Source organism: Gigantopelta aegis, chromosome 3 (genome assembly GCF_016097555.1).
Source record: "Gigantopelta aegis isolate Gae_Host chromosome 3, Gae_host_genome, whole genome shotgun sequence".
NCBI classification, from domain to species: domain Eukaryota; kingdom Metazoa; phylum Mollusca; class Gastropoda; order Neomphalida; family Peltospiridae; genus Gigantopelta; species Gigantopelta aegis.
Genome location: NC_054701.1, coordinates 30,487,386 through 30,510,040, shown reverse-complemented (window position 1 = coordinate 30,510,040; position 22,655 = coordinate 30,487,386). Strand labels below are relative to the sequence as shown.

General features: G+C 35.1%; 1 protein-coding gene across 3 annotated transcripts; it reads right to left on the bottom strand.

Annotated features, from left to right (window-relative positions):
- Positions 1-1,842: 1,842 nt before the first annotated feature.
- Positions 1,843-22,425, bottom strand: LOC121367866 (complex I assembly factor ACAD9, mitochondrial-like). Of its 3 annotated transcripts, none has more exons than XM_041492299.1 (18): positions 22,170-22,425; positions 19,957-20,050; positions 18,556-18,657; positions 17,586-17,692; positions 16,793-16,893; positions 15,808-15,958; positions 14,834-14,936; positions 14,104-14,177; positions 13,161-13,236; positions 12,112-12,182; positions 10,859-10,978; positions 10,185-10,313; positions 9,722-9,801; positions 8,398-8,521; positions 7,846-7,923; positions 5,786-5,914; positions 3,644-3,716; positions 1,843-2,632 (listed from the first exon to the last, which is right to left on the bottom strand). In XM_041492299.1, the coding sequence occupies exons 1-18, from the start codon at positions 22,356-22,358 to the stop codon at positions 2,532-2,534; spliced, it is 1,902 nt and encodes a 633-aa protein (XP_041348233.1). In that variant the 5' UTR covers positions 22,359-22,425; the 3' UTR covers positions 1,843-2,531. The 3 variants fall into 3 exon arrangements, with proteins under 3 accessions (XP_041348233.1, XP_041348234.1, XP_041348235.1); XM_041492300.1 differs by having other exon boundaries at positions 8,398-8,464; XM_041492301.1 differs by lacking the exon at positions 22,170-22,425 and adding an exon at positions 20,611-21,402.
- Positions 22,426-22,655: the final 230 nt, after the last annotated feature.

Sequence of the window (22,655 nt, the reverse complement as noted above, 5' to 3'; positions counted from 1 at the left end):
AAGTATACATATTGCTTATATTATTATAAAAGTCAACAGTCAACTAGAGAGGAATTGGTGACCCTAACAACCTGACTTGTAAAACAACATAAATGACTTGATAGTATAATAAACTATTTAACTAAATATATTTCAATTTGCATCAATAGAACGAAATGGAGTTATAGTATTTTTCTCTTTACAAAAAACCAACGAATTTTTTTTATTAGGCTAATTGGTAGAGTACGTTATGCTTAGAGAATTTGTACAGAGCTGACGTCACTTCGCCCCAAGCTCTACCACCAGACGTCACAAAAAATGAAACAAAATGGCTGCCCCCAGTTAGCAGGAATAATCATGGTTTTTTTTTTATTAACTCCAACACATAAGGCGCTTATTTGAGTTTACCCTCCCTTTAACTATAGGTTTTATCTCCATCCTTCTGTTTGTCGCACATATAGTTTTCCTAAGGTTTTTTTTTTCTCAATGCCTTGAGATATTTCAAATAACTATAAGATTCATGTTATTTTGAGTAAAAACTGAGCACCATGAAAACATTTTAAAGTGTTTTCCCACTAATATAACTCTGGAATTAACACATTCGTTTTCCCATTATGAGCATGATTAATGTAGCTAAGTATTGTTTCAGTCCTACTTTTTCCTTCTAATTTACTACTTTTTCTAAATTTTCATTTCTACTTTTTTATAAAGGTGTGCTGGACAGCCTGCATTAGGAGCTTCAGCTCTTTGCTCCATATTCATAAATGTACATGATTACATACCTAAAAGTTATCTAATTCTAAAGTGCTAGTGTTTTTCTGTCAAACTCTTTAAGTGGACCCATTGTCAGATTATCCCCCTCCCAAACTGCCCCACAGCAATTACCAAATGCTTGACATTCAATAGTCTATGATTAATAAATCATTGTGCTTTAGTATCATCATTAAACAAAACATACGTTTATCATACGTTGACATACGTTTATGAATTTGGAGCCTGATAGGGTCACCCAAGCTGGATAAGATTGGTCAAATGGTAAGAGGCTATGGACTAATAAATATGCATCCGTGAATGAATGATGCCCTAATATGGATCACTGATGTAGATGAGCAGTGCAAAAATACTTTTATGGAGGTGGATAACTGTAACTCCATGCACATTAACTTGTGAGTGTTAGAAGAAGAAGGTTGTTTTGTTTAACAACGCCACTAGAACACATCAATTAATTAATCATTGGCTATTGGATGTTAAACATTTGGTAATTCTGACTCGTAGTGATACGAGGAAATTCGCTACATTTTTTCTAATGCAGCAAGGGATCTTTTACATGCACTTTCTCACAGACAGGACAACACATACACAGCCTTTATCCAGTTGTGACCGGCCTCGGTGGCGTCGTGGCAGGCCATCGGTCTACAGGCTGGTAGGTACTGGGTTCAGATCCCAGTCGAGGCATGGGATTTTTAATCGAGATACCGACTCCAAACCCTGAGTGAGTGCTCCGCAAGGCTCAATGGGTAGGTGTAAACCTCTTGCACCGACCAGTGATCCATAACTGGTTCAACAAAGGCCATGGTTTGTGCTATCCTGCCTGTGGGAAGCGCAAATAAAAGATCCCTTGCTGCCTGTCGTAAAAAGAGTAGCCTATGTGGCGACAGCGGGTTTCCTCTAAAAACAGTGTCAGAATGACCATATGTTTGACGTCCAATAGCCGATGATAAGATAAAAAATCAATGTGCTCTAGCGGTGTCGTTAAATAAAACAAACTTTACTTTTTATCCAGTTGTGGTGCACTGGTTGGAACGAGAAAAAGTCTACGAATAATGCTGACTTTTAATTATAAAAGATGACAAACAAGTGATAATCTTTTAAACATTTACTCCAATATAATAGTCATATTTATACGTAACACTGCATCACACATCATTTCACTCATTTATTGCTCTCACAAAATACTGTAACCATGTGCAAGCATTTAGAGATTATCACAGGTATGTAAAGTGAACAATGGTTATTTCCTGAGAGCTATTCTTGACTGGTTACTATTCATACAGCATACCTGTTAACAATTTGACCGGTTCCCACTCCATTGCATTTTAACTAGGAGCACAAAAACCTGGGGCCTAATTCACTAAACTCCTGCATCGTTGCGATCTCGCAGTGCAATGCTAAAAGACTTGCAAAGAGGATGCTTTGTTGTCTAGCAGAGCCTAAGATACCTTTGTAAATTAGGACAAATGTTTCCTAACACCACAGATCTTTCATGGATAAATAAATATTGTACATTAGTTCTATTCCAAATCATAACCTTTCACCTCGGAGCAACCCTTTTCTTCCCTCGTTACATCATAGAATATTTAATCTTCCAAAGTACACCTTGACAAAACTTGAAAACAGACCAACAGATTTCAAAAACAATTTGGCATTGCTGTCGCTTCATTCACTGTACTATTCCCTTCTGTGATGTGAACAGTACACTACTGTCCATTATGCAGAGGTGTCCTGTTAAAGCAAGATGTCATCTCGTAAGGCACATCTTATAACGAGGTATGTCACCAGTTCCTCTCTAGTGGATGTTCTGCTGCATATCCGCCATTCTTGAAAATCATTTCGGCTATCTGACGATAATTTTCATCCTGGTTGTGAACGGAACCTGAACAAAGAATGGGTACAAAAAATATTTGGTGATAATTGTTCTGTGATGTGTCTAAAATATGCTATTACGATGCTTGGTTGAGAAAAATGGAAGTAAGTCATTGCTGCCACATAGGCAACTTTGGGGGGAGGAAAGGTGGTCACAATATTTCATGCGAACCATTGTTCTGTTTGTCATGGAAATAGAAAATTCAAGAGAATTGTCAATAGGATACATGGTGAAGCAATATGTTTCAGATTTTAGTTCTAAACTATTTTTAACAAACCTTTCCAGACTAATTTTGTACACTACGTCAACAGTACATGTCGTAAGATGAGGTTACTCTCTGCTTATGCAAATACAATTCGGGTGATGGACAATCCATTGACTAGGTTAAAAGCAGGTGAACTTAACTGATCATCTAAGATTTAAGAGGGGTGGGACGTAGCCCAATGGTAAAGCGCTCCCTTGATGTGCGGTCGATCTCCGCTGGTGGGCCCATTAGGCTATTTCTCGTTCCAGCCAGTGCACCACGACTGGTATATCAAAGGCCATGGTATGTACTACCCTGTCTGTGGGATGGTACATATAAAAGATCCCTTGCTGCTAATCGAAAAGAGTAGCTCATGAAGTGGCGACATCGGGTTTCCTCTCTCAATATCTGTGTGGTCATTAACCATATGTCTGACGCCATATAACCATAAATAAAATGTGTTGAGTGCGTCGTTAAATAAAACATTTCTTTCTTTTTTCTAAGATTTAAGAAAAATGTCCCCTACAAAGTCTTTGATTGGCACCATGGGGTCTTTTATATAAACTTCACTACATCCAGCTCTAACGTGTCCAAGAGTCGAAAATATGAAAGTATTTTTGGTGACACAGATATTTGTTTCGAGCGGCCCCAACCCACCCACCCCGGTTTTCAGGCACCCAGTTATGCAATGTGAATCTGCATTTTCAATCAAAAGAAATAAAAAGTAAAGTATTAGGGATAATTCAACTGAATTACAAAATGTTTCACTAACTCACCCAGTGTAATATTTGCTATATTGTCATTAATTCGTTTTGCAGCATCCTGACAGAAAGACTTTGTTAGAAGAAGCTGAAAAACAAGTTTAAATAATATTTTTATTTGACATAATATTATTGTTTCCTGTGAAAATGGCTACAGAATTTTTTTTTTTTAACACTGCAGAAAAATAGCTGTGAAATCCAGGATGCTGTCATTTGCTGACCAATATACACATAAACATTTACCTTTTCCTAGTTATAAATGATTATGTCAAATAAAATATCAATCTGTTGCTGTACCACAAACCATTATCAAGTGATAAATTTAGTCGTGCTGCAATCTCAAGTATAAATGTAATTATTTATGTGTTTAGAATAGATCCGTTTACATTTCTTCTAGTGACAAACTGTTTTATTGTCCCAGATCTCAAACAGCAATGTCAGGGGTGGGAGCCCTGAATCAGTGCTTTAAATATAATAAATGTATAACATGTACGCACACACGCACAAGCCTGGACCTCTGACAATTATATACATAGAACAAGAGAATTGGTGAGGTACATGATACGCCTGCGAGGAGTTTGATGGGAAACCATATGATGTTCAGAATATGCACAAATTATTTGATTTATTTGTATCACAGAGACTTAGTAACTGTATGTGACACACCAACATCCCAAGTTGTTCCTACATGTGAGGATTGATGGTCCTGTATGAAAGACATCTTCCAGACAAGGATTTACTGTTATGTCAAGTAGACCGTGAAAGTAGGTCACAGTGACCTAGTAACAATATGCTACACACCACCATCCCAAGTTGTTCCTACATGTGAGGTTTGATGGTCCTGTATGCATCTGTATGCAAGATATGGTCTGGACAAGGATTTACTGTTATGTGCAGTAGACCGTGAAAAGTGGTCACAGTGACCTAGTAACAGTATGCGACACACCGCCATCCCAGGTTGTTCCTACATGTGAGGTTTGATGGTCCTGTATGCAAGATATGGTCCAGACAAGGATTTACTGTTATGTGCAGTAGACTGAAAAGTAGGTCACAGTGACCTAGTAATAGTACGGAACACACCGCCATCCCAAGTTGTTCCTACATATGAAGTTTGATGATCCTATATGCATCTGTATGCGAAATATGGTCCGGAGAAGGATTTACTGTTATGACCGTGAAAAGTAGGTCACAGTGGCCTAGTAATAGTGTGCGACACACCGCCATCCCATGTTGTTCCTACATGTGAGGTTTGATGATTCTATATTAATCTGTATGTAAGATTAGTCCAGCAAGAAATAGTTAACAGATGGACGGACGTAAGGACAACACCACATCATAATACGACCCATCATAGATGGGCGTATAAAAAGTATTGTATGTGGGTACTAGAGTAGCAAATATACATAATTTGATCTGGGATTTTATAAAGAAATGAGAATGGACGAGAATTAGAAGATGAGACATGATTACACGCTATGAGTATATTTCCTTTTCTTGTTTCCTATTATAAGCCATAACAAAACAGGAAAATTAACCATGCTTCAACTTGGTTCACATCTCAATCCTTTGCATTGTCAGCAAAACGATGGTGACGCGTTGTTGCTGCATCAAGGATACATCTTTTATATGCACTTTCCCACAGACAGGAAAGCACATACCACAGCCTTTGTCCAGTTGTGGTGCACTGGTTGGAACCAGAAAAAAAAACAATAAGCTGAATGGATCCACCTTGGTGGTTCAATCCTGCGACGCAAGCATCTTGAGCGAGCTGAGCTAAATCCCGCCGGGAGAGAAGTAGTAGAGTACGAGACATGATTACACGCTATAAGTATGTTTCCGTTTCTTGTTTCCTACTATAAGCCATAACAAAATTGGAAGATTGGTTCACATCTGCAACCTTTGCATGGTCAGCAAAATGATGGCGACACTTCGTCGCTGCATCAAGGCAATTAGCAGTATCCACTGATGATTAATTCACGCAAAGTTTACTCAGTAACTGGATTATGCATTGTCCTCCACCCAGTTGAAATACAGATCAATATATGACACACCCTCCTATATAACTTATTAATATTGTATGTGTGCAATGTTATATGATGGAGAGTAGATTACAGGGCTAAGATATATTTCCATTGCCTATAATTATGTTAAATTTACCTCGTGATCTGCATTTCTTAAGCCAATGCAATACGACCGAGATGACCTTCCAATGCATGCTGTCATGGCATAAAGGTCAATTGCAATATCTGCTATTCTCTTCAAATCCATCTGTTCATGAATGATTTTCTGAAAGAAAAAGAAAAGAAAAAAATCTAAAAAAAAATGTTATATTAATTAATTTTTTTAATTAACCACCACCATCATCACCCCCCCCTCCCTCCCCCCCCAATGAAAATACAAAAAACTCACCCCAAAACAACAACATAAAACCCCAAGCAAACAAAAAAACACAACCCATACATCTGGTTTTAATAATGTAATATATCAGCAATGAAATAAGTAGTATAAACAGTACCGGTACATTAATTTAATGAATTTAGTGCATCAAATCATATGGTGCTGAAATATTCACACCACCAACATAGCTGTGTGCAGATTCAAACAAGATCTAGTTTTAATAATACTTCTTGCTGTTGCGGTGGTGCTTCAGGTGCGTTTGCAGTGTGTGGGTTCAGGGGTCAAAGATATATATTCTGGGCGAGCATGACCCAAATCCCCTAGAAACTTTGTTTATCAGTCTTGACCCCCTACCCTACAACCACCAGGGCTCACGCGACTGGGCTAAGTGAGCCCAAACTTCGCTCTGACCAGCCTGACTTCGCCGTGCCAGTCACTGTAAGGCGAAATCTGTATCGCCTTTTTAAAAATAGTCATCACTTGCAATGTACACATCACGGACGAATGGTGAAGACCTTGAGAAACACCTATTCATAGATAATAAGTAAGTGTGAAGTGTCCGAGTGTTTGAAAAGAAGACTGGCGCCACAAAATCATGCAACATGCTCACAGATACCGATAGACTGTCTAACTCAGACAACACCCGTGTCGGGCACTAATAGATGGCCTAAACGTGCTACTGACTGTTGTCAGGCTCCACCGGAAAATTCATTTAAAAAAAATTAGTTTGGAGCAGCAGACCTCCACGTGAAAAAAAAATGCGAGGAGTAATGAACTACTTTTTTGCAGACTTTGTCATAATAAATAAATTCAAAATACAAAACAGATGTCGAAATTATAAAATAATACAAGCAAACCTGTCGCAGTGGATTTTTAATGTAAAAGGTAACCTGTCCTACACACCCGACGGTCACCTAAACTGGATCTCCAAGTTGCTAAAGTGTCCGTGTTAAGTGACCACTGTAAATTCTATAAACATTTTGTTTTATGTTAAACAACAGTGACAAGGAATGAATGAATGAATGAATGAATGAATGTTTAACGACACCCCAGCATGACACCCCAGCATGAAAAATACATCGGCTATTGGGTATGAAACTATGGCAATGCAAACAAAGTGATGATCAACATCAAAATAGAGCACATATCCTTCAGTTAGCAGTACAGATGGTGAACATTTTTTTTATTAATAATAAAAATTAAAATGCAGATTGTAAAAGTTGCACCTGTATTAAAATAACTTCTTTTTGTGCATTTTATTTTTTTAGATTAAAAATTCAAGTCTCCCTGCTGTTAAAAACTTCGCCCTCTCTAAAGTTCGAGAGAGAAGTGACTTTGCTCTATGATTTTGACCTCGCGTGAGGCCTGAACCACCCTATGGTTTCAAAGAACTAGCAACCTACCATTACTGGAATGGATGGGACGTTGTGTTTTAGTCGTTTTAAAACATTTTGAGGTCTTTTTTGAAGCTGATAAATCTAGCTTCATATACATGTATTGCACAATATTTTTGTCTCTTACTTTTTTCCTTAAAGGGAGTAAAAGACATCCTTGACTGTGGCCCACTTCCACTCTAACCAATAAGAAGCATATAACTACTTTCAAATTGATAAATGCAAGTTATATCGAGTCAACTGTTTCAAACAAACCTTGTAGTTTATATGTAAATTTTAATGGTAAATTCCCTGTGAACATATTCTCAATGACCACATTCATAAACATAATGCTAAACTTTGCATAGGCGATGGAAGTGAAGAAGTATACTTTTAAGATAAATGTTACAACATGTGTAATTTTTATGCTTGTAAACAAAAACCTACATTTCCATATTTGCTGAGAACGACTTCAACAGTTTTCTGAAATCTCAAAACACCACGTTCAAGCTCAATAGCTTCTATCTGAAAATAAATCATAAATAATAACAACATACATTTAAATTTTTTATTAGAAAATACTTTTATACAAGGTAATTAAGAGTCAAGGATCTTAAATATACATCAACAAAATGGCTCAATTCTTAAATACAATACATCAAATTTAATTTTCCATTCGTAGCAAGCAAACATTTATATGCACCATGCCACAAACAGAATAGCACATACCATGACCTTTGATATACCAGTCGTGGTGCACTGGCTGGAACGAGAAATAGCCCAATGGGCCCACCGACGGGGATCGATCCTAGACTGACCGTGCATCAGGCAAACACTTTACCATGGGCTACGTCCCGCCTGCACACACCATAGTGACATCATGGCTTACAATGGTTTTACGATTTCGTAGCGTAAAGATAGCTTCATAAACATGACCCCAATATCTTTACTTGCTATGGGGTAACTGAGTTAATGCTGGCTAAGTATTTATTAACTAACCTTGAGACTTGGATGCACCTCTTCGTTCAGGCGCAGAGTGAGGGCTGGATTCTTGTGATTCTTCCATCTATCAAAAATGGTTGAAAATACTAGACTAGGATTTGCCATTGGGTTTCGAAGTTTCCTACAAAACAAATATAATCTTTTTTAAATTTACAAGATGTTTGTTTGTCCAAATGCAGAAGAAGCAACGCTCGAAAAAAATCTGTTTATGAAGTGGAGACGCAATCTTTGCTACATCAAATTTTATTCTTGAAGCAAAAGGTAGAAATTGAGAAGCCGATGTAGACCACATGTGTCAATATAAATTCTATAGTTGTAAAATACTTCAAGAATGAAAGCAAAAGCTGCTTGCGAAACTGATTATGAGAATGTGTATGGTTTATTTAGAGTGGAAGTTTCCTCTTGATCTTTAGCCATTTTGAGCCTTCATATGTACATATACAAATGTGTAAAAAACTTGGATCTTTTTTTCTTTTATGAATAGTTAGCCTGACCTCAACAAATGGCTTAGATTTAACAGGAGTAAAGAAAAGTTGGCAGACCGTAACAGGGAAGAAGAATGAAGGCAGCTTCAGTCAAATGACCGGAAGAGGACACAAGATGACTCACTGGATGATTTTAAGCCATTCCATTGGCTGTTGGGATGTTCTGACCAGTCTACATAGAGGGACTATGCCATTTGTTGAGATCAGGCTAAGATGAATTTTTTTTTTTTTAATTTGTTCAAAATCACTCTTCATCATAATCTGCTATCAATATAAAACTTAAAACCAGTTTCTCCGACAAAACAAAACAAGAAATAATTTTGCATACAGCATATTTAAGTTTTCTGTAATTGAAAGGTTAAACTTTTTACAAAGCTTTAGCAGAGGTATTTTGAATTGTTTTTGGTGAAGGGAATTGATATCACCTAGTTTGGGAAATCTTATCTACAGGTATAAATAAAATAAAAAATTAGTGAACTTAATATTTAACGAATTTCAAATAGGTGACATATTATAGACATAACTTTAGCAAGGTCAGCATAAAAGTATTTTAAAAAAAAGAAAGAAAATACTTTTGATAAATTTTGACATTATGCAGCTTACTAACAAATTGAATAGATAATTGCAGTAATGTATATCCTAACTATTGTTCTTGGCTATACTTACAATTTAATTAACAGCATTTGTTTTTTGGAACAGTCTATTTTTTTATCTCTTTAAATTTAGCAACATAAAATATCTAAATTTGCTAATATTTTATACTTGCTAACATTTCCTGATTTACATTATATAGAAACTACAGAACAAAAATAAATAAAATAAAAAACAACAATTACTTGACAAGTTCTTTTAATTCTTTTCCTGCATGCTGCAAACCTTGAAGTGCAATGAAGAGGCGGAGAATTTCATTGGTTCCCTGAAAATGTCAGTACACCAAATATTTCAAAGTATTAAATAAGCATTCTGAGAGTATTGATAATCAATACCGGGCCCAACACATTTTTCAAATCTTTTAACTTCAAGGGCCACAACTCTGTGAAAAATAGGTAAATTATCATGCAAGTCAAACTTGATCTGTAACAGTACATAATAAAGCTAGAGCACATTGATTTATTAATCATCGGATTGGATGTCAAACATTAGGTAATTTTTACATATAGTCTTAGAGACAAACCGCTACATTTTTTTTATTAGTGGCAAGGGATCTTTTTTATATTCACCATCCCAGACAGGATAACACATACCATGGCTTTTGATATACCAGTCGTGGTGCACTGGCTTATAGAAATATTAAGTTACCTCAAATATTAATAGTATTCTTGCATCTCGTAGGTAACGTTCATAGGGAAAGTCTTTCATGTATCCAAGACCACCAAGAATCTGAAGACAGTCGCTGACACCGGCCCAAGCTCCTTCGGAACTGTACACCTAAATACAGAACAAATTAAATTAGCCTTTATTCTTTAGCGAAGATTAGCAATTTGTAACTCAGCAAATGTTGGTCACGGACTTTAGTTATTAAAACATTACAGCAGTTTTTATGTTTAAATTACACATGACCTACAACCTTTTGCTTGACAAGAAAATTATTTTATTAATATAAAAAAGTTTGAAGGCCTACTTACTTGTATGTGCCTATGTGAGTTATATTCATATAAAACTGACAAGAATAGTAGTACATTGTTACAGTTGTTACTATTTCTGATAATATATGTATGCATATATTTAGAATATGTATCTTTAACATGGCTGTCTTATCTAATTTTCTTTTATTCCAAATGTGGATATCATGTACTAAAAAAATGAATAAATAATATTTAAAAAAATCTAAATAATGTGTGATTTCAATTGTAAAAAAACCTGTTTCTAATAGTGTATGCCGTAGTGTTTAAAAACTTGGGTCTGTTACTTTAACCTTTAATAAACATTACAATGAATAAATATTTTTTAAAGTTAGTTTTCTCAAAACAGACCTTAACCATAGCAGCCTCCACAGAGCAATCCGGGGTTTCATACTCGTCGATGATCCCAGCTGTTAGGTAAGCCATGCTCTCCATAACATAAGTCATCACCGTGATTCTTGCAATCTTTTCCTGAAAACAAGTTGTGTTTAAAAATTAACATTTTCGGTATCAACAAATGTTAATGGTTTAATAATTGGTCTAAATGGATGAAATGTCAAAATGGAAAAATGTTAGCTGCACTAATTCTACTAATGGGTACAGATGTTATACAAGACATAAAAGAACACTAATATGTTAAGTTGCAATGAAATAATTTAACTTTAACTTAAATCATTTTGATTGGTGGATACTCTGGGTTCAAACTGTCATTTATTAAACTGCCAAATACAAATCAATATTGAATTTGACGTATATATTTCATTACTAATTTGATAAAAAGATCATGCAAAAATTGTGTCTGTTGAAACATGATTTTAACTAAAGATTTTCTTATCAAATTTGCTGAATTGCTAATAATTTTGTGGACGTAAAGGTAAAAAAAACCCTGGATATTGTACCAATCAACCAAGGAATCAGTTACACTTTCACTACATCTGATAAGGTTGCATACTCCTAAATTATTTCCATTAGTGTGGCATAATTTATGCAACTGAATGTCAGCAATTAATTCATATTTGTTTGTAACCAATATTCACTTTTTATTTTTCCCGTAACAAATTTTGTTAACGTCATAGCCTTATAATTACATTTCTGTTACATTCATAACATCATCCCATAGCAATAGAAGTTTGTTCATTTCTCAAGGAATGTAAAAATGATGTCGTCAGGGAACGTCACATCTGATGACGTCATTTTATATGGGCAAGTTGTCTTATTGAGCATTATTGTTTATAGACCAAAAATAAATCAAAATAAAGTATGAAGTTTTAGTTTTATTAGTAGCAAGTATGATTAAAATTTAATTATAAGTATTGTGTATTATTTCTTTTACATTTATCTGGGTATGAAAAAAAAAAAAAAAATCATCCACCAACTTATGTGAGAATGGCTTCACCGATTCACACAGTTTGCAATTTTTTTATTTTTTTTATAACCCGATGAACGAAAAAGAAATAACAGACAATCCTTAAAATTATTTATTTTAAAGTAAACATTTTAAAAAGCCCAACATATTAAAACAATAGGTTACCACAAAATAATGAACTGTTTTCACAACTGTCTCAAAGACAAAAAACCAAAACAACTCAGTTATATGATCTCACCTGAATGAGGCCAAATTCTGCCAATTTCTTGCCAAACTGAGCTCGTGTTGTCGCATGTTCGGCGGTGTAACCTGTTAACAAACACTGGTCAGTAAAAAAGAACAGAAAATGTTCATAGTTTATAAACCCTTTTTATATTCCAGTTTACCCAGAATGCTTCATTTTACAGGTAGGTGACATACGTAAATTTACACAATTCAAACCAAAGTACATTTTCATAAATTGAATATACCAGAGGATGAACCTAAGAGGATATCTGGGAGCCATGAATATAGAACAAAATCCCAGTTGTTGTACCCTAGACATGTCACCGGACACACCATTAACTGGTTGGTAAAAGTTAGTTGCTTTTGTTTAATAACAACACTAGAGCACACTGATTTATTAATCATCGGCTACTGTATGTCAAACATTTGGTAATTCTGACATATATTCAGTGTTAGTAACCTACTATATTTTTCCATTAGTAGCAAGGGATCTTTTATATGCACCATCCCACAGCCAGGATAGCACATACCATGGCCTTTGATATATCAGTTATGGTGCACTAACTGGAATGAGAAATAGCCCAATGGGTTTGGGAAGAAAACAAATTTATCCATAAAATTTATTAATTTTCAGGCCGATTGAATGAATGAATGTTTAACAACACCCCAGCACAAAAATACACATCGGCTATTGGGTGTTACAAATAGTAAGTATATGAAAGTATTATTTATATATAATTATATAAAACAACAGTGTAAGGAGCTGTGTGGGAAAAGTATAATATAATATATAAATCAAGCTAAGTATATTTTAAAACTTTGTATAGAAGTCAAAGTATTTTTTTAGGCAGAATAATTATCACTGAAATGATGAATGTTAATGCCCTTGGCTAAAGCATCATCAACAACATTTATTTTCATATAAAAGATTAAACTGAAATAATTTGTATCAGAATAAATAGATGGGGACAAAATCATCCATGTTTCACCTTTTCTGGGGAATGACCCATTACAGTTCAAAAAACATTTTATTTCCACTGTAAATTTCTAAACTGCACTTGCCTAGAAGTGTTTTCAGTATGCCAGCAACTGAGGATCCCATGCTGAATCTTCCACTGTTTAGTATGTTCATGGCAATCTATCAAAAATAATGTCAAACTATTAATAATAAAAAATTGTTTTACATTTGTTATAAAACATCACAAGTGTATTAGTTATGTTATAACTGGAATGCATGTGGTATACATAATTTTCTTACACACATATTGGTAAGAACAACATGCATTATTTATGATAACACATACACTGGTTACACACGTGCGTGTGTTAACAATTTCCAGACATACGACTGGCTGCTCCTAAGTGATGACCAGGTCACAAATGCCATATATCCAATGAAAAACAACACGATGGAAATTGATTACATTGTGACTTTTGTTAACCTGACAATCATGTGTCTGTGATGTCAGCTACAAGTCCAAAGGGTTGTAAATATCTTTCAGTCGAAAAAGATGTTGCAATTTGCTTAAAACCTGGTTTTTGAGGATATGTAAGAAATAGTATAATACATTAGTGTCCATTAGATACCATTTATCTCACAACTCATTGTTTAAAAACGTATCAAATTCAATTTCGCTCGTTAAATACCTTTTAAAACAACTCGTTGTGAGATAAATGGTATCTAACGGCCACACCACTAACATACACCCCGATTAAACAATATTTATTACAATCCAATCATCATTTGGCTTTAACCAACAGAAAAATGGCTCTAATTTTAATTGCAGTTTCTATATAAATCAATATGGATGAAAGAAATGAGGTAGTCTAGTCAAATATTATATATTTCTATTATTTAATAATACAACATCACTGTAACGTAAAATCTTTAGCATAAGTTATCAACAGTTACAAAATCATGTTTAAGCGAAATTATTGCACTCGGGGGGGGGGGGGGGGGGGGGGGCAGAAAAACCCAGACGACGAAAAGAATCAATATGATAACCTTAAACCCCTGTCCTACTTCCCCCAAAACATTCTCCACAGGAACTGGGGTTTCATCAAAGAACACTTCTGTCGCTGCAAAGAAAAAGAAAATACAGTGAAACCTATGTAAGCCGGAATTACATCAAAACCAGACGTTTCTCATGGTCCCTTTTTAAAAATCAGTACAGAATGTAACCTCTCTAAATCGGACATTTTACCTGGTCCCCTGGTTGTCTGGTTTAGAGGGGTTTCATAGTACATCTGAGAACAGAGCTAGCTCTGGGTTAATAAAAGGTTTTGCCAAATTATCTAGTAAACTTTTTGTAATCAAAATAAGGAGTATGTCTTTCTACAAAGTCTATCAACACTCAACAACATGGTAACCACCAAGCTCCTTTTGAAGGGTGTGGTGCTGCGCGGCCGCCCTCCTTTAATTTTCACCCAGCGAGAACACTGCATCTTAGAAGTCCTAATTTTACACACACTGTCCCAAACCCACGACTCATTCCATGCTCTTATTTCAGCAGGCCATATTTCTTTTGGTCTGCTATTTTAAAAAAATTAACAGCAGGTCATATTTTAGTTTCTATTTCGAGTCGTGCAGTTGTTGAAATTACACCAGAGGGGGATAGGATTTATCTGATTAACAGCAGCCAATCAAATTCCCATTATATCTAATAAACAGATGATGACTAGCTAAAGTTGGATTGAACCAGTTAGATCAATTGTTATTTTAAAACAAAACTTACTATTTGATCCGCGAATTCCAAGTTTGTCCTCTGGTTCACCATTTGAAACCCCACCAAATGCTCGCTCCACAATAAATGCAGTAATTTTATTTTCCTTCTCACCCTAAAAGAAAGAAAGAAATGTTTTATTTACTGATGCACTCAACACATTTTAATAATGGTTACATGGCATCAGAATATAGATAAGAATCAGAGATAATTAGAGAGTGATCCCGGTATACCGACACAATGGGCTGCTCTTTTCGATTAGCATCATACGATCTTTTATATGCACCATCCCAGAGAGGATAATACATACGATGACCTTTGTTACACTAATTTTGGTGCACTGGAGAACGAGAAATAACCCAATGGGTCCACCAATGGGCATCGATCCTAGACCGACCTCTCATCTGGTGCGCATTTATCCGCCCAACCCCCCTGAAAATAAAACATCACTGTTACTAATTACATCTGTGCTATATTCAAACAAGTAAACACTCAAACTGTCATTATCTCTTGCTGCTGTTTGATAGGAAGTACTTGTTTTGTGTAACACCACCACTAGAGCACATTGATTTTTTAATCATTGGCTATTGGATGTCAAATATATATATATATTTTGATATATATAGTCTTAGAGAGGAAACACCCTACAATTTCCCATTAGTAGTAGGGAAAGTTTTATATGCATCATTCCACAGACAAGCTACCACATATCATAACCTTTGATATACCAGTCGTGGTTGTTTGATAGAACCCTCTGTCGTGACAGTGCGTTTCATATACAACTCTTAACAGTGACACAACAACAACGGTATCTTAGACGCCTAATAGCTATAGTCTAAAATCTGCTGAGTGACTTTATTTACATTAATATTTGTTTAATTAATGTTAAATTTTCAATGAATTATTTTTCATTTGATATAGTTAAGTGAGCCACAGCCAACTAAATGCACTTTTTGCCACTTAATTACAGAAACTATAAATCATACATCACTATTAGTGACCTCCACTTTAGCAAACACTGTAAAGATATCAGCAATCCCGCCGTTTGATATCCAAATCTTGCCTCCTGACAGACGAAACGTTTTCCCATCCTCGGACAAGACAGCCCGTGTTTGAATCGATGCAGCATCACTGCCACTGAAAAACAATAAAATTTTACAATGAAAATATACACATAAAGAGTTAATAACTGAATTGAAATGCATGAAAAAATTATGGTAATGTGCAACCATCATACTAATAATAGAACAGAAAAAGTTTGTTTTGTTTAATGACACCACTAGAGCAAATTAATTAATTATCGCCTATTGAATGTCAAACATTTCGTAATTCTGATCAGAGGAAACCCGTAACATTTTTCCCAATACAGCAAGAGATCTTTTATATGCACTTTCCCACAGACAGGAAAGCACATACCACGGTCTTTGACCAGTTGTGGCGCACTGGTTGGAATGAGATTCAAAAGGGTATAGGCATTTCTTTGCAATGTGGTCCTTTAAACATAATCGACATTAAAAAAAAGAAATGTTTTATTTAATGACACACTCAACACATTTTATTTACGGTTATATGGCGTCAGACATATGGTTAAGGACCACACAGATATAGAGAGAGAAGAAACCTGCTGTCGCCACTTCATGGGCTACTCTTTTCGATTAGCAGCAAGGGATCGATTATATGCATCATCTCACAGACAGGGTAGTACATACCACAGCCTTTGATATACCAGTCGTGGTGCACTGGCTGGAATGAGAAATAGCCCAATGGGCCCACCGACAGGGATCGATCCCAGACCGACCGCGCATCGAGTGAGCGCTTTACCACTGGGCTACATCCCGCCCCTATAACCGACATGATGACCGATTTGAAATGCATGAACAAATTAATGGTGATGTGCAACCTTCATACTAATAACAGAACAGAAAGGCAGTGTTTAGAGTGAGAGCTGTCAACGAACAGCAGAAATCTCACCTGGACGGCTCAGTGAGACAAAAAGCAGCAACATGTTCTCCAGTTGCCAGTTTGGGTAAATATTTCCGTTTTTGTTCCTCAGTACCAGCTATTAAGATTCCCTGCAACACAAAGTTAAAGCTGAAGTTTGTTTTTGTTTTTTAACGACACCACTAGAACACATTGATTGAAACATTGCTTGCTTAGTAACAACACCCCAGAACATTGTCCAGCTAGGCTCCGTTCCATAAAGCGATCTTAGCGTTAATATCACCCTAAGTGCATAACTACCTAGAGCACTTAAGGTGATCTTAGTGCTAAGATCACTTCGTGGAACAGGAACCTGGTGGTTATATTACACATTAAACTCATGTTCAGTAATCACACAAATTCTGTGGTGTACAAGTGTGTACGTCAAATCTGCAGGTGTAAATCGCTGGCAAAAGCTACTGTATACTATGTAATCAGATTTGTATGTCAAGTATAATTATGTATTTTCTGTGGATCACTGATCTGAAATAAAGTGTATTATTATTATTATTATTATTACAGATTTTCAAACACAACTCTTGAAATTCATGACCATGAAACTTGGCTGGTTTTGACAGGATTCTAGTTAGGTCAGGGTCGAAAAATTGGAAAGACACACATGTAACAGATGTCAATAAGAAAGTCAACCTTAAAATTTAATGTAGTGTTTTCTAAAACTTGACTTACAGAAAAGTGACTAGAAATAATTTCTTCAAAATAATTTTTACAATAAAATTAAACGAACCACGAGACCTCTTACAAAATGTTTTAAAAGCAGCCTTACTTTGAGTCCAATAGCTTGATGTGCAGCTAGAGTGACAGCAATTCCGCCATCCATCGATGTTATCTCGGCAATCCTTGCATATTTGGTAGCATTCAAACCCAATCCACCTGCAAAACCCAATAATTTCAAATGCAAATAATAAAAATTATTTAGAAATAATAGCTGAAGTTAAATTTGTTTTGTTTAACGACACCACTACTTGTTATTTAACCAAAAACTACACCCCCTAACTTTTGATCAATTACTGTAGGCTTTTATCAAATACATATAGAAAATATCAGTACAATTAGAACAGTGATTTGAATGAATAACAAAGTATTAGTGTATCTGCTCTGGGATTCTTTTAGTAATAATAATAATAGTAATAAAAGCAATACATGTCCCTTACTTGCACCCCCCACCCCCCCAAATTCTTATCTCCAAAATTCAAGGGCCATAACTCTGTGAAAAAAAAGAGGAACAAAATGTTTTATTTAACGACACACTCAACACATTTTATTTATGGTTATATGGCATATGGTTAAGGACCACACAGATATTGAGAGAGGAAACCCACTGTCACTACTTCATGGGCTACTCTTTTCGATTAGCAGAAAGAGATCTTTTATATGCACCATCCCACAGAAAGGATAGTAAATACCACGGCCTTTGTTACACCAGTTGTGGAGTACTGGCAGGAACGAGAAATAGCCCAATGGGTCCACTGACGGGGATCGATCCTAGACCGACTGCACATCGGGCGAGCACTGTACCACTGAGCTACGTCCCGCCCCATCTGGAAAACTATATGTGGGACAGACGGATGGACCTACAAACAGACAGAGATGATACATACAGTTCCCTCCAGTTGGACTGGTAGGGGACTAATAAACGTGTTAGGTTACCAGGCCTGTATTTTACTGTAACCTGTACAAGGGTCACCAGACACTATGCTCATTCTGATGCAAGACAAGTTTGACGTTAATTTTACCGTATTCCACTGGTATCTGCTGACCAAAGAGACCAAAATCTTTTAGCTGCTGCATTGTCTTTTCAGGAATGACAGCTTCGGAATCAATTGACCTCGAGTCAACTAGAAAACAAAATATTTTTACATTAATTCATAAAAATATTTCAGAATTAAATGGGACTTGATTTTAAAAAGAAAGAAAACTGTTTAGTACTTGCAATAATTACTAATAAAACCAGTTACTCCAAAAGCACACATGTAATACATTAATAATAACATCAGACATATTATATACGGTGAAACCCCTAAAAACCAGACATGTAATACATTAATAATAACATCAGACATATTATATACGGTGAAACCCCTAAAAACCACACATGTAATACATTAATAATAACATCAGACATATTATATACGGTGAAACCCCTAAAAACCACACATGTAATACATTAATAATAACATCAGACATATTATATACGGTGAAACCCCTAAAAACCACACATTAATACATTAATAATAACATCAGACATATTATATACGGTGAAACCCCTAAAAACCACACATGTAATACATTAATAATAACATCAGACATATTATATACGGTGAAACCCCTAAAAACCACACATGTAATACATTAATAATAACATCAGACATATTATATACGGTGAAACCCCTAAAAACCAGACCCTCTGTAAACTAGAATTCCTTCAAAGCTGGATATTTCTCATGGTCCATTTTTAAGTATCTGTACAGAACAAACATGTAACTGGTCTTAAAACTGGAATTTTTACTTAGTCCCATGGTGTCCTGTTTAGAGAGGTTTCACTGAGTTATTACAATTGTGTATTTTAAACAACATATCACTCTTACATAAGTGTATTAATACAATATGACTAGTTGCTGTTAACAGCACCCTAGCACTGAAAAAATATACTGAATTTTGGACGTCAAATTGCAGGTATTGTAAACACAGAAATGTATGTAAATAATAATTAAAAAAATAGTAATAAAATAATTCAGTGAATATAACTGATGAAACATTTTATGATACAAAAATAACATATAGAGTATAATGTTTCACTTGTTTTAAATATACATATATCAGGCATGTGATTTGGTATTCTTAAAAAAAGCTGAAAATGTTCTATCATACAAAAGTGCAGCGATTTCTTTGACTGGTCATCAGTCTTATATCACGGTACACTGTCTACAGGTAAGCGAACAGCCATTAAGAAAATGGTTTAGTGGAAGTGCAATAATAAAAAACCCTGAAAATAAAGGGAAATGGGATTTTTTTTTAATGAAAACATTTTCAGATTTATTTTATGATAAAAGATTTTTTTTTTAAAGCGGAATTCCGCTAAAAAGCGGAAGAATCACATGACTGATATATGTTGCGATCAAATAAAAACAACTAACTTCCTTCAGTGAAAAATCTTTCAATTGGTCGCAACATTTGCCCAAGTTCTTCATATTCTCCCTTGTCTGAAAATTCTGGATAAACCAATATTTCCTGTGATACAAAGAAAAATATTATATTAAAGTGGTTTTTTTCAAATTATTTGCATGCTTACATAAATGTCCAATTAAGATTTACTTAGGCCAAATAAAGACAATATGTACGGTTTTAGTTACATGTGGAAAACAGAGTAAGTACACATAGGTAGGTTATAAATTTAAAAAAACCAATAATAAATAAATAAATTCCTAAAATCTGTCAAAATAATCTTGGCAAAGAGCAATAAAGTAACCATTCAGACAAATCCTGCATCCTCTCACTGTTTTGATGATTAGTAATGGAAAATGGTTTTAGGGTCAGTGGCAATGGTGAAAAAATATGATCTGTAGATGATATTTGTCAAACATTTTAAAACCTCGATATAATTTAACAAAAATGTATTACCGTTAGTTTCGATTCATTGCAAATTATAAATTCTGTAAATTGCTATTCATCGTAATGAGAACACAATCTTCCCGCGACAGTGGCATGATATCTTGTGCACCGGTACATGCTCTTGTGACAGGCAAAATAGGTTATAAACTAAATCAATCTAATGGTAGCTGCATAAGTACCTTCACGTGAGCCAGAGAAGGTGATGTATTGGTATGATTTGATAGTCACAAAGTTAATATTAGGGGTCATTTTGTCCAACACTATAATCCATCCCATCCTCCTACAAAAAAGTTTTCGGTAAATAATTTCAGTTCTGTTCGACATAAGAAGAAAGGTAAAAGTGTTTTGGAAATAAGAACAAAAAAACATTTTTGTGTCCAATTTAGAAAACAATTGGCTCAGAACTAAATAACGTATAGTAAATTCCATCCATAGCATGAAAAGAGGCGTTCCCCGTGGAATGGACTATATAGGTACAGTCGCTAGAATGTCATTGCGTTTGCTAATAGACCTGAATCAGTCTGCAGAAAATCCGTAATCAACCAACTTATTCCAAATGGCTTGGAAAAGCGGTGAGAGATTTTCTAAGAAACTACCCATAAAAGTTCTATGACGTGTTGCAAACACCGAATATCATGACGTCAGGAGTTTGAGAATTTCAGCAAACTTCTGTAAATTGTAAATATGTCGGTGGAGTGCTAACGTAGGTAGAGTTTTATAACAAAAGTTGATGGAGATCATGAAAGAAATAGCTGGATACGTTGAACGATGGAGGAAAAGATGGTTAGAACATTACCGTCAACCACACATGGCATACATTTAGGTCAGTTTTCCAAAACATTCGTGATATTAGCAAACACACATTTGTTTGGATTTTCTGACAAGCGATTACAGCTTTTGCACAAATGACCTGTCGTTTATGTTAATACTGATTCTGCATTTAACTGACAGACAAACAACAAAATTGTCCATACCAAATTTTATGCCGTTTTATATGCACCATCCCACAGAGTAGTATACCAGTTGTAGTGCACTGCCTGGAATGAAAAATAGCCCAATGGGCCCACCGACAGGGATTGATCCCAGACGGACCGTGCATCAAGCGAGCACTTTACCACTGGGCTATGTCCCGCTCATAAAAAAATTAAATAAAGTAATAAATGATTTAAAGGCATACTGTCACTGATTTAAGGACCTTATTTCTCTAAAAATGGATAATAAATGAAAATTACATTAAATTTTAAAACCCAAATCTAGCCATCGCATAATTTTAATTGAACGATGGAGTGAAATCCATGTCATCCCTCTTGGCAATTTTAGTTTTTGAATTATGGACCATTGCCATAATTCAATTATTTTCACAAAATATCATTAATAAGTAGAGAATGGTGGTTACATAGATGTCTGAATAAAGTACATTTAGAGGGAAATCGAATATATTTTTGTTCAGATAATCCTGTTAGGCCATTTAATAGATCAGTGGTCTGTGACAATATGCCTTTAATATTGCTGTTCTTTTATTGAAGATGTCATCGTTCACAACTTGTAATGATTCTGGTACCATATTCATTTTTTAATGTTTGGTTCTGTTTTTGCCATAGATTTTGGCTACAGTTTTGTCCATTTTGGTTCCGTTTTCGCTTGGGGCAGTTTTGGCATAGGTTCCATTTCCGATAATAATAGCCTAATTTACTATTATAACCAGCTGATGTCCAGAATTTGAAAATTTCATCATTACCTTATCGAATTTGCCAAGAAATAGGTTTTTAGCAAAAGGTTCATTGGTTTGTGTTTTTTGTGAAGTTATTTGAGATGAAGAGCCTTTTGAAGCTGTCTCCACTGCTGAAGTGCTATAAAGTAAGCAGTAATGCCTTGACCGTAGCCTGGTAATAACCCTTACAACACAATTTCTAGATAACGACAACATATCGTAAAAAAAATATATTAGCAACTATTTTAAATTTCCCCGTGAAAAAAATTATCATCAAAATGAAACTAAATGCATGTTGTAATGAGTCAAAATGATCCCATGTAATATAACAACCATATTATTAATGCGCATGTGCAATTCGAATTGACGTTTTAAGAAATTAACGTGTAAATTTTGATTACAACAAGTTACTCGATTTAAAACAGCAGCAACTTGATATTTGACGATTAGTATTGTAAGAACGACAAAATAAAAAATATATTATGTCAAAATCATGCACATTAAAATTTATAT

What these genes read in the sequence shown, in the direction of transcription:
- LOC121367866 (XM_041492299.1), bottom strand. Translation starts at nt 22,358, where the DNA reads ATGTTGTCGTTATCTAGAAATTGTGTTGTAAGGGTTATTACCAGGCTA. An exon ending in TTCTTGGCAAATTCGATAAG is followed by an intron (nt 20,051 to 22,169) that starts GTAATGATGAAA and finishes TTTGTATCACAG; the next exon opens with GAAATATTGGTTTATCCAGA. An exon ending in ATCAAGCTATTGGACTCAAA is followed by an intron (nt 16,894 to 17,585) that starts GTAAGGCTGCTT and finishes TTTGTGTTGCAG; the next exon opens with GGAATCTTAATAGCTGGTAC.